This window comes from Sorex araneus, chromosome 8, assembly GCF_027595985.1.
Source record: "Sorex araneus isolate mSorAra2 chromosome 8, mSorAra2.pri, whole genome shotgun sequence".
Taxonomy (NCBI): Eukaryota; Metazoa; Chordata; class Mammalia; order Eulipotyphla; family Soricidae; genus Sorex; species Sorex araneus.
Window position 1 is genome coordinate 70,499,683 of NC_073309.1, and position 13,698 is coordinate 70,513,380.

A 13,698-nucleotide genomic window follows, 5' to 3' on the forward strand; every position below is an offset into this window, starting at 1 on the left:
ACGTTCAGTAGTTCTAGTGCGGCTATCTACACCACCAGGTGAAAGCTGAGGAGGTGTGTGTGTGGGGGGGGGGTGTGTGTGAGAGAGACAGACAGAGACAGAGAGACAGAGATAGACAGAGAGAGAGACAGTCCAGGTGTATCATTGCTGAGCAGGTTCATTCCTGCTGAGAAAAGCTGCAGAATTTTGACAAAATGATTTCAGTTTACTCAGATGGGAACACCAAACAAGCACATTAGTTCTCTAAGAATTATAACTGACGTGATCAACAATTAACTGGATATTCAACTTTATTCAGACTAAGCCACTTAAGACCTACTCAAATATATACAAACATATTTGGAGTGTAACTGAGATTTATACAAATATCTATTTTAAAGGCATCTTTGGGACAGGTTTGTTTCCCCTAACATGAAACAGAACCAACACAAATATTGCAACACACTTTCTCCAACATACTTTGTCCCATTAGAAAACATTTCCAAATGCCTGAGGAACTGTGATCAGCAGTAAAGCTGGCTCCGAACCAGTGAGGAACCATTCTCCAAATGCCCAGCGCACCTCAGAGAAAGTGTGCACTTTCGAAACTAAAACTTTAGCAAACATTGGATTTGAGCCAAAACTTATAAACGCATTTGCATTAAACCCCTATGAACCAGGGTGCTTTAAAAACTACACAGCAGTGCTATAGAGTAACTCCTGTTAGGAATGGTAAAGGTGTCTTATTTTTTTCCTTGGGTTCTGGGCCTACTTCTAGCTGGGTGCTCAGAGAACCAAGCAGTGCTGGGATCAAGCCAGGTCCCCCACTTACAAAGCATGTGCACTAGACCTTTAAGCCACATATCTGCAGCTTACAATATTGCCTTCTTTTGTGGGGAGTGAAGGGATGCTTGGGCCATCCAGCAGTGCTTAGGGTTTACCTCTGGCTCTGTGTTCAGGTATCACATCTACTCAGTGGACCATATGTGGTGCTAGGGATTGAACCTGAGTCAGTCATGTGCAAGATAAGTGCCCTACCCATGGTACCATCTCTCTGGTCCTGACATTAACTCTCTTACTATAAGATTAGTCCATAAAATAAAATTAAACACTTCGAATAAAAATGGATTTCAACTTTCTATAAGATATCAAGATATTACTTAAGCATGAGTTCATTTATTTTTACTCATATGATGACATTTGGAATTTTTAATAAACATAATATCAAGAAGATTTCAGACAGAAGAATGCAAACTGTGAAAACTCAAGTCCATAATTCTTAAATACTCATGAATAAATTATCTAAATCAAAGTCTATGCCTTTTATGCTATTTAGTTTTTATTTTCAAAATTTTATAAGAATTTTTATTTTCTAGACCACTATACATTCAAAGAGCACTTAGTTACAAGTTGTTGCTATTCTTTTCCTACAAAAATAGAATTGATTAAAAATTTATACCAATTTCTTCTGTATAAATATTTTAATGAAGTTGGTAAATATAATACCTGATAGGACCATTTAAATTAACCCATGTAGTCAAAATATTAATATGTAAAATGTCTAGTAAAAGTTTATCATTTAACAAATGAAAAACTCCTTGTTTAATAAATAATGTACTTATATACCTTTGATGGTGGATACAAGTATTGCTCCTGTCAGGATCTGACTTCCAAGCAGCAGTTTAGTTTTCAGTATCATTTCAGTTGTTTTTATGAGGAAGTATACACACTTCACTTTTGGATACTGAATCAGAATGTGAAATTAGCTGCCATGCAGCTAGCATAAAATGAGGAATGCTGATTAAGGGAATAACACACTTTCATTCAAGATACTAATGCTTACTAGTAACTAAATATACTAACGAAACATCATTATCAATGAAAGTAAAAATAAGGTTTTATATTTGCAGGAAAGAGCAACTACCAAAAAAAAAATGGCCAGGGATGTAGCTCAGCAATAGATAATTTATTCTGCATGCTTGAGATTCTGGGTTCAACCTCCAGCACTGCAAAAAAATGTAAAAGTAAAAAATAAAATAAAGAAAACTGAAACTGTTATATAGAGATTCACCAAAATTGCCATTTTACATTGTCTTCATTTTGATGGTGGATTTTAAATCTGCGTTCAGAAACCTTAGGAATATCCAAAGAGTCAAAAATATGATTTCAAGTTTTGTTTGTTTCCCAAGGAATAATTTCTAAAATAGTTTTTAATAAATTTTTTTCCATTTAAAAGCCCAGTTTCCTTGCAAAAAGCAAGAAAAGAATAAGATAAAACCATATACTTTCTATTCCCTCTCTAAATAATCAGTACATATTTAAATAAATTCCTATCATGTGGAAGTCACTAAACTTAGTGATAAATCATTGATATTATTAGCTTCAAAGGTAAATGCCTATTTTTCACATTATTTTAATTTGTGGTGGGGATATAAGGGGAACTTGAGGGACCATGTGGTGCTGGGGAGCAGACTTGGGGCTCCTGCATGAAAAACATGTGCTCCAGACCTTTGAGCTATCTCCCTGGCCCCATTATTTTTAATTCTTTTAAAAATAAATATAGTCAATCAATCCCATTTATCCTTCAGTTACTGAGATTAGTATCTTGCACATACTAAAACATATCAGGTTCTATAGGCATTGGACAGCCAAATCAAGTTATAAGTCTTAATATGTCCAGCTAGGTCCCTTCATTGTCATAAGAAAGAATGAAAGGGAGTCAAATGTTTTATTTTAAATTGTAAAAACAAATGGATTGCATCTTTTATATTGACTTCAATTAAATTCAAGTATTCACTGCTGATTAAAATAAAAATTTTTCTTAAGAACAGTTATTTTAGTCAAGTACTTGAGAAAATAAATCAAGGCAACAATAATAACAGAAAACTGTACTTGGGTTGCAAAACTAAAGCTAAAGTAAATGAACTTAAACACACAAATGAACTTAAACACACAAACTAAAGGCCAGTCACCTGTCATTTATCATGACATAAGACAATAATATTAACAGTCATTAACAGTCATCCTACTTGAGTAAATTACCTATAATTTTCCCTTTAAGAAGGATCAAAATTCAAAGCATTCAAATTCAGGACTAACCTAGTAGTGTGAAAACAATGAAAAAAATTATTAATCCTTTGTGTGTAGTTTCATTAAGAAGAGGTTATTTAGAAGTATGATAAATACATAATGCATAAGACTTTGGTTCTGATTTTGTTGGGTTCTAAACTTAGGAGATGTTTGCAAATAGAAATATATTTTTCATATTTTATCAAAATATACTTTATTTATAGTAAAGCTAAGATGGGCTGGAGGGATAGCACAGCGGGTAGGGCTTGCACGCGGCCGACCCGGGTTTGATTCCCAGCATCCCATATTGTCCCCTGAGCACTGCCAGGAGTAATTCCTGAGTGCAGAGCCAGGAGTAACCCCTGTACATCGCTGGGTGTGACCCAAAAAGCAAAGAAAAAAGAAAAAAAGTGTAAGAAACAGAAACTGCAGTGGGAAAACTTTTTTTCTTAATTATTCCTCCTTTTAGTCTAATAATCTATTACATGCACCTTTTGAAGGAGAAATTCATCTCTTAGTCCTGTAAGATCTGTCTTAGGTTTGTCACTGTCACTGTCATCCCGTTGCTCATTGATTTGCTCGAGTGGGCACCAGTAACGTCTCTCATTGTGAGACTTATTATTTCTGTATTTGGTATATCCAATATGCCATGGGTAGCTTGCCAGGCTCTGCCATTCGGGTGCGATACTCTCGGTAGCTTGCTGGGCTCTCCGAGAGGGGCGGAGGAATTGAACACGGGTCGGCCGCATGAAAGGTGAACGCCCTACTGCTGTGCTATCACTCCAGCCCATCTTAGCTTTACTATAAATAAAGTATATTTTGATAAGTGATTACAATTTTTAAAATGATATCTAAAAAACTCAAAAATATAGGAATTTTTTATAAATCTACTGATTGAGTAATTCCAAAGTGAAATATTTCAGTATCAAGAGATGGTAGCACATCTAAAGTGAAAATTTCATTACTTTTAGTAATCTGTGAATTAACATTTCTCTAATTTAGATATTAAACCTTACACAGGTATTAATGACCATATTAAGAAGTGAGGGTGGTAGAACAAAATGTTGAGTTATTTGCAGATTTAAAGCAATTCCCATTCTTTCCGCAAAATCAGAGACCTAAGACCAAGTATAGCATCTTTTCACAGAGAATATACCAACAAAGGTTAAGAGTTTTATGGAAAGATTCATACTATATTTATGATTTTTATTGAAACCATTAACTTCATCCATGCAGAAGAAAATTAGACAAGAAATCTTGAGATAACAACTAATATTAGTTTTTCTTTTCTAATATGAAATAAAACACACCAGAACCCTGGATAACAAGTGTTATTAATGAAGAAGCACAAGAACATGCCAAGAATGTATCTCATCAGCAGATATAATACAGGTAGTAATCAGCTATGCTCATCAATAACCTATGTCAGTTGAGTTTTCCATTCTGAAGTCTGTTTTTGGCATTCTCCTTTCTGTAGAGAGTGATGACTTTGATGCACCCCTTTGAAATTTTGATCATCCACATGATATTCAGTACATCCAAAACTGAACAACTAGAGATCCAGGAGTATTGGATTACACGTCCAAGCTTCAGGTAGGGTTCGGTTCCATACACAGAATAAATATAGTAATAAAAAGGCGGCATGGCAGCAACCCGCACAATGAAGAACACCACCATCATGAGAACTCCATTGATCATGTTAGCTTTGGAAAACTTAGGGTACTTCAGAACTTCAAAGAACCACCTATACCAAAAAAATAAGAAATGTTACATTTATGTACTATTTCTGAAGATCAACTATTTTTATCTTGGTATTTTCTTTTCGAATTCTGTAAACACACAAATTCAAATGTTTGTGGAGAGACAATGAATCTAAAATAACCAATCCAATGGTGCACACAAAAAAACACAAAGTCAGCAGAATTCATAATCAACTTTCCTTTTTTTTTTTGCGGCAAGGTGTTCTTTTTGGGTCACACCCAGCAATGCTCAGGGTTAGCCCTGGCTCTGCACTCAAGAATTACTCTTAGAGAGAGTAAAAGGGAATCAATTAGCCTGCCACAGAGGTTGGTGAAGGGGGAGTGGGGGAGGGGGGATACTGGGAACATTGGTGGTGGAGAATGGGCACTGGTGGAAGGATGGGTACTCGATTATTGTTGATTGAAATGTAAGCATGAAAGTTTGTAAGTCTGTAACTATATCTCACTATGATTCATTGAAAAAAAAGAAGAAAAAGAAAAAGAATTACTCCTAGTGGTGCTCGGGGGACCATTTGGGATGCCAGTGATCCAACCCTGATTGGCCACATACAAGGCAAATGCCCTATCCGATGTACTACTACTCCAGCCCCCAACACTATCCACTTTTCAAGGTACATGATACAGTGATAGAAATTTGGAAGTATCTATTCACAGGGAAAGAACAAATCAATGAGTGGAACAACCAGAGAACCCAAAAAGAGTCCTACACAAACATACTCAACTGATTTTGACAGCTGTGCAGGTTTCCCAAGTCATATTTGGCCAACCAGGCCAGTGGTTCAATGCCAGGGTTTAGGAATTTGATGCTGCTTGGGTCCTGTGATGTTGGAAAATACCCGGGCCATTCCAGTAGTATTCTGGGCCAGTTACATACAAGGCATGCACTTCCACCGCTGTCCTATTTCTCCGGACCCTCAACTGAGTCGGGGTCACACCTGTGATGCTCAGGTGTAGCCTAAGCATTGTGCTCAGGGATCACTCCTGGTAGTGCACAGAGGACCTTATGTGGTGACGGGGATCAAACTGGGGTGGTCCACATATAACTCTAGCACCTTAAGCCCTGTACTATGTCTGCCCCTCCCATATGATATTTTCTTTATAATAGTTTAAAGGAAGTTAAAAAATTATCTTTCCAAAAAGCAGTACTAAAATAATTGAATAAACATATGTAGAACAATGAACCATTCTAGAGACTTGAAAGCTTACAAAAATATTACCTCAAAATGGATCACAGATTTAAACTAGAAACTTGGAGAAAAAACACATGAAAATCTGTATGAAATTTAAATTTAATGACGGCAGTAAGTATAATATACTATCCCTAAAAGAAAATGCTAAGCTTCTTGGCCTGCATTAAAATTAAAAACTTTCGCACACTGGGAAAATATAAATGTAGGAATAATGATTTATATTTAATGTACATAGATTACATAGCATAATGTACATAATGTACATAGCAGGTGAAAATCTTAAACTCAACAGATAAAATATTAGAAGAGAAATAAATGTATGAAAATGTATTTAATATTATTATTAGAAAAATCACTATCACTATCATTCTCTTGATCGTTGATTTGCTCAAGCAGGCCCAGTAATGTCTTCATTCATCCTAGCTCTGAGATTTTAGCAGCTTCTTTTTACTCGTCCTTCCCAACAGTGCCGCATTAGAGGCTCTTCCAGGGTCAAGAGAATGAGACCCATCATTGTTACTGTATTTGGCATATGAATACGCCATGGGGAGCTTGCCATGCTCTCCCATGTGGGCAGGAAACTCTCGGTAGTTTGCCAGGTTTTCTGAGAGGGAGAACTAGGTTATAAGATATCTCACGGCCACAAATGTGGCCATGTGCTTCTAGAGCATTGTTTTTATAGTCTCTGGATGTTGGTCGTTGATGGAATTATATGGCATGGGGAGGAGGGGGCAGTTTGTAGGTGTGACCGCCTAGCTACTAGAAAATGGGGGGTCTGGGCGGAAGAGGCCCAGTCCCAATCCGAGCAGGCTTGGAGATCTCACCCCCAGATCCCGCACACCTGGGTTCCTCTGTCAGTTCCTTTATGCGTGAGGCTCATCCAAGCATGTGGAGAGGGGCCTTGAGCATGGGTTCTGGAGGTCTTCAGCTGCCGGGGTTGTGCTTGGAGCGGGGAGGGAGACTCAACCCACTCCTTCCAAGTGGCCCCCAAGCCAGACACTTGGGCAAGAGACTCTGCTTCATTCTCTTCCAGGAGTTTGGTTTTATAGTCTCTGGATATTGGCCATTGATGGGATTACAGGGCACTGGAGGTAGTTTGTGAGTGTGACTGCCTAGCTACTGGAAAAATAAAAATTTAAATCCTACAACATATTATAGGGATGCCTAAAACGTCAAAAATAGGCAGCACCAATGGCTGGCAAAGATGCAGAGCAGAAGAAATACTCATAGTAGTGGGACAATCCACTTCTGACTGGAGTCAGATAATCTCATCCCTGGCCAGGATACAGAGACTCAGTGTCCTTCTCTCCCGGAAGAGAGCATAACACGACACTGTCATAGCCATGCCGCTGGAACCGTTACATTCCTGGCACCCTGGAGGGGGGCGGGTGCCACCCCTCCAGCCCCAAGGGACTCAGCTTTGGCAGCCGAAAACCACCAAAACTCAACTGACACCATACACTAAGCTCTCCACACACTTGGGCCGAGTAGCGCCCACGACTCAACCTATTCCTGGACTGATTCTAATACCTCACAGCACTCATACTCTAAGAATAGTGCACCACATTTGATGGGGTTTAAAGTAAAAGGCCCATTTTTGTTACGAAAACAGGATGAGAATGCTATTCGGGTCTCCCAAAGAGGAATCGAAAGAGCTATGCTTGGAGTATCACGTTTCATTCAAGTGAGAGAAGAAATCCGGAGTTCCGACCTCCATCAAAGATTGAGAATCAGGAACGCTGTCTCATTTGCCAAGGCGTCCAAAATCAGATGGGCCACATATGTAATGCAATTTGGAGATGAGCGCTGATGATGCTCTAGCAGTTACCGACTGTATTCCACGGGACGTCAAAAGAACGCCTGGCTGTCCACCTATGAGTTGGTCAGACTTCTTCGTCAAGACCCTGAATGAACAGTTTGATGCTTTTCATGTTCCTCGAATGAACAAATGCCATTGGGTTACAGTAGCATGTGACAGAGACGAATGGAAAGGTTACTGGCACCCACTAGAGCAAATCGATGAGCAATGGGACAACAGGTGATACAGGTGAAAGCAGAAGGCAACCAATCTTAGAAGAAAATATATTTTTACAGATATATATAAGCACACAAGGCTCAACTCTTAACAACATATTAGTAATCTCTTATAGAAGGGCTTAATGGCCCCTGGGTAAATACAATAATCTTCATACACTCTCCTCTAAGAAAATTATTTTTGGAGCATTTTCAGCAGATTATTCATAACAAACAATGCAAAATAAATTATTTCAGTTCTGCTTTGGGACAGGGGTTGGGGTTTGGGATGGAAACATCCAAAATATGGGGTGGGAAGGTGTAATGGAGGTCGGAATGGGGTTCAAATATTAAATGCAAGTAAATATTGTGAACTACTTTATAAAAATAAAATTAAATTAAAAAATAGTGGTAGGAATGTAAAATGGGAAAGCTACTTTGGAAAACAATATGGCAGACACAATGCTAAATATATTCATGGTATACAGTTTAGAGGCCGCACTTCTATTTTTCCAGCTGTTGTACAATTCTTATGTCCAAATGCACATAAATATTTTGCCACCTTTATCTATAATCACCAAAACCAGGAAACAACATATCACTCTAGAGTTAAATAAACTGTATATATAGCAGAATACTACTAAACAATAAAAAGAAGCTGTCAATGCATGTAAAATCAAGAATATTAAATGTGTATTAAATGAAAAAAATTCAGCCTAAAAATGCTAGACTATATGATTTCATTTCTTACATTTTTGCTTTTTAATCACCATGAATTATAATATTACAAAGCAATTCACCAACCTGTAAGTTTCAGGCCTACAATACTCCACCCCCAATCCCTTCACCAGCATCCCTTCCTCCACCAGCGTCGCCGGCCCTTACAGCAGGCACTTGTCCCCTCAACTGTCACCCTAGCGTTCCCTTCCCTAACTTGTCCCCACCACCCCTATTCAGCGGCAAGGTTCCTACTGAAGAAGAGTTCTGCTCTACATTTCTATTGCCTTTGTGACTTAGTTGTTCTCTTGAAAAATTTCTTTATATCCCATCTCTGAGAGATCATTCTGTGTCTGTCCCCCTCCCTCTAGCTAACTTCATTCAACAGGATACTTTCCAGATCCATCCACACAGTAGCAAATCGCATCACTTTATCTTCTTATGGCTGAGTAGTATTTCACTGAGTCTATGTATCATAGCTTCTTTATCCAGTCATCTGTTTGGGGAAACGAGTTCTTTCCAGATTTTGGCTATTATGAGAGCCCGGCAAGCTACCAAGAGTATCTTGCCTGCACGGCAGAGCCAGGCAAGCGATAGCATATCCAGGCATATCTGATATGCCAAAAACAGTAACAAGTCTCACAATGGAGACGTTACTGGTGCCTGCTCGAGCAAATCGATGAACAATGGGACAACAGTGTTACAGTGCTACAGTGGTGAATAGTGCTGCAATGAACACAGGAGAGCAAATGTCTTTTCTGACCAGTGCTTTTGGATGCTTAGGGTATATTCCCAGGAGTAGACTTGCTCAATGAGTGTTTAATTCCTAGTTTTGAGGAATGATAATGTTGGCTTCCAAAAGGGCTGAACTAGTTGCCATTTCCATCAGCAGTGAGTGAGGGTCCCTTTCCCCACACATCCTCATCAACTCTTTTTTTTTTTTAATATGTACCAATCCTTGGGACTGGAGCGATAGCACATCGGGTAGGGTGTTTGCCTTGCACTCAGCTGACCCGGGTTCGATTCCTCCGTCTCTCTCGGAGAGCCCGGCAAGCTATCGAGAGATCCTGCCCAAACGGCAGATCCTGGCAAGCTCCCCATGGCATATTTGATATGCCAAAAACAGTAACAACAAGTCTCACAATGGAGATGTTACCGGTGCCTGCTCAAGAAAATCGATGAACAATGGGACAACAGTGCAGTACCAATCTTCGTGGGGTGAGATGATATCTCATTGTTATTTTGAGAGCAATTTTTCACATATAATTTGGTCATTGGTACTTCTTGAGAAAGTTTCTGTTAATCTCTTCTCCCCATTTATTATATAGGGTTGGGCTTCTTTTTCTGGTACCAGTGCTTTATGTATCTTGGATATTAACCCTTGGTGGTGAGCAAATAATTTCTCTCATTCTGTGGGCTGTCCTTGTATCCTGGCTATTGTTTGCTTTGAGATAAAGTAGCTTCTTATTTTGATGTAGTTCTGTTTGTTTATCTTTGATTCCATTTGCTTGTTCAGTGGCATTTAATCTTTCAAGATGATGCTTTTATGTCATGTAGAGTTTTGCCTATGTTTCTATGATTCCATTTCTAAGATATTCTAGAAAAAGCAGAACTACAAAGACAGAAAACAGATTGGGAGTTACCAGGGGCTTTAGAAAATGAGGAGAGAGTAGCATAGGAGATATTTTAGCAGATGAAATATGTCTGATACTGCAGTGGTATACACAGGGGTATCATGTATTTATCAAAGTCCATAAGATGATATTAGAAAATATGTAAATTTTGAAAAAATCAATTAAAAGGTTGAGGGATAACAGAATGGAACATAGGTATATGAAAAAATATAACTGCATTACAAATTCATGACATAACATCAATGAAGTGAGGTAAAACTAGTCACTATGGAAGTAACTTTGAAAGTAAATGGGACTGTCAGATTCAAGACACCAAAACCTATGTCAGAAACTGTACTCTAGTTGTTAAAACTTGCCTCACCTCATAGAGGAAGGGAACACTTCTGAGAATCATTATATATGTAAACATTGGGAATTTTAAATACAAATAAAAATTCTGATGATTTAGTGGAGACCAGGTTTGTAAGTTAGAGCGGAAGTGCATAGTAAGGGGAGAAGGCCAGACTAATACAAATGATGCTGGATTATCATTGGAAATTTTTACAGGAACTTACATTTGACTTAATAGTGATCTACAGATAAGCCTGTATAGGAAAAAAATCTAGCTAGCAAATATTCTAGTTAGTATTAGTATATTTCCAAGTTGTTAGCTGACAGGAGATTAAAAACAAGGATGCCCCAAGAGCAAAGAATACACCCAGATCTTGGTTTCTAAAAGGAACAAGCTCTCCTTAAGAAATGGGTTACTTAAGGACAGAGATAACATACACTATGCATCTAGATTACTTTTAGTGCCAAATAGGAATTCCTTTAAAAGTGTGGGGGGCTAAGGAGAGAGTTCAAAGGGTTGACACACATGTTCTGCACGAGGGAGCCTCTGGTTTAATCCTCGTACCGGATGGTTCACAGGGTACTGTTTCCCCTAGCCCCCAACCAAATGATGAGGTTATGCCAAAGAGACACACAGCCAACTAAAACCAAAAAAAGGCCCTGTCCCACTGCTGCCCCGGCAAAAACGTTAACAATCAAAACAAAACAAGCAAACAAAAAAGAGTAATGTTGGACTACAATCCAAAGAAATAAATATTCATGAATAGAAATGAGTTTATGGCAGGGAAGGAGCAAAAAAGCCCATGTGGAGTAACAGCATTTATTTATGACGATGGTGCACCTGAGTATCCTTTGGACATCACTGGGGGAATCCTCCCAGCACAGAGCTAGGTGTAGCTTCTGCACACCATCCAGGATGTCCCTGATCAAACAAACTATTTCAAACACAGTCTGTTTTTGGCAGAGAGCTGCTAGAATATATGACTTATATCCAGGAGCCTCAGGTTCAATCCCCAGCACCACACGGTCCCCCAATTGAGAACAACCCCAAGAACTAAGCTAGAGTATACCAGAGCACTAATGAGTATTGCCCCAAATACAAAATCAATTTATAATTCAATTTTTTTTCTTTTTCCCTCTTTATAAACTTCTTTGCTAGGGCCGGAATGACAGTACAGCAGCCTGGCACACAGTCGGCCCATGCTTGATCCCCCTGCACTCCACGGGGTCCCCCAAGCATCAACAGGAGTGATCTCTGAGCACAGAGCCAGGAATAAGGCCCAAGCACTGCTGGGTATGTGAAAAAAAAATCTTCCCTAACTTAAACTCATTTTTTATGGTAAATGTGAAATATATCAATGTATTTCAATATTCAATTTAACTTAATTAGTCATAACTAAAGCAGAAACTGTCCAACCTAAGAAAGCAAAACATTTTCCCCCCTATAATTCAGAGGAGATTTTATTTAAGAGCAGGGGAAAGCACAGGAAACTGTACCATGGTATAAGAGGAGACCTCCTGAGCAAGATCCCCCCAACTTGGTAGTTAAAAAAGAGACAGTATTGCACTACAAAGACTAAGAGACTAGGATATTCAGGAGAAATGACTGTGGAATAGGAGATTAATTATCATTTGTAAGCACCCCCCATTGTCATCACCACGACAGAAAACTGCCAGGTTTTCTTCTGATTTCCCAGTCTTAATCAACAGGATACCCCTGTCCATCACCTAAGTCAAAATCTGTATTGCCCTAAACTAATCCTTATCACCCGTAACCAAGTCCTGTCCATCCTTCCTTGGTAAAGAGAAGGGAAGCTTAAGCACATCTAGCAGTGCTCTGGGTCACACTGGAGGTGCTCAGGGAACCATATGAGCATCGGATGAGGTGTCAGGAATCAGGTCATGTACAAGGCAAGCACTTTACCCCTGCAATATCTCTCCTGCCCACATCTACCCTCCTAAAATTCTTCCCAATCTTTCCCTAATTCCATCTTCTGTAATTTCACTCCCTCTGTGCCATTATGTTTCTGGTCTTCAGCATCTCCAACCTCAAATGATTACAGTAATTCAACTGCTCTCTTATGACTCAACCAATGTATCCTTTTCCTTTGCAATGCCATAAATCACATACTATATTTAGCTCTGACAGTTTGCTGTTCTCCAAGAACTTCACATACTTCCCAAATTTCTGGTTGTCTGGAAAGGTAATTATTTATAGACTCAGACTTAAAGAATTTGCCCTTTGGCTTCACTATATAATTACCATGTCATATAATTGTCCTTACCACCTCACTTTTGTCAGGGTCACTGATTTTGCTGGAATCCATGTCGTCTTACTTGCTTGCTCATTCTAACACATGAAGGCTAATAAGTTTTGAATGTTACATAGTGAAGCTGAGAGGGGGAGGGGCATAAGACATAAATAACGAAGATGCATGTGGGAAAGATGGAGAGAGAAAACACTCTCTTTAATCCACTACTTATATGGTTATTATTGAGAAAGGCAGAAACTAATAACAAGTTAGGGGGTTGTTATTCTCTCCTAGCCCAGAAAGAACTTCTGTATTTCATCATTCAGCATTCTTCTTTCCCTGTCCCTTCTTCTGACAGAACAAAAACTTTTCAACTAAGGTTCCTGGGAGTCAATTGTGCAGAGTGTGGTACTCACTACCAAGAGTGTGAAAACAGGTGATTGTCTAGCCAAATTCACATTTGGAAAGAAGGAGGGCACTTGTGAAGAAGAAAGAAAATAAGAAAAAAGGATGTAAGCCATTGGTCAGCTCCTACCTGGTACTAGTTTGCTGAGTGTAAGGAACTAAGAGATTAAGAATCATAAACTTGAATGAGTCTCGAGAAAGCTGTGGGATCCAGGAAATAGTATGAATTCAAGAAGAAAGGGAATTTTGAAAAGTTATTGCTGTGTACAATAAACTGTATCTTTGTTAAAATTCTTGGGAAAATTCCAGTAAAGAATTGGAAGCTGTGCTGTTTCTGGGAAATCACAGA

The 13,698-nt window shown here is 38.8% G+C and overlaps 1 protein-coding gene across 5 annotated transcripts in view; it reads right to left on the bottom strand.

Annotated features, from left to right (window-relative positions):
* Positions 1–4,364: 4,364 nt before the first annotated feature.
* TLCD4 (TLC domain containing 4) overlaps positions 4,365–13,698 on the bottom strand; it is a 75,085-nt gene continuing 65,751 nt past the window's right edge. For all 5 annotated transcript variants that reach the window (XM_055145276.1, XM_055145274.1, XM_055145275.1 and 2 more), the window contains one exon: positions 4,365–4,792. In XM_055145276.1, coding sequence (XP_055001251.1) covers positions 4,474–4,792 — 319 coding nt within the window. In that variant the 3' untranslated portion in view covers positions 4,365–4,473. The remainder of the gene's footprint in view (positions 4,793–13,698) is intronic.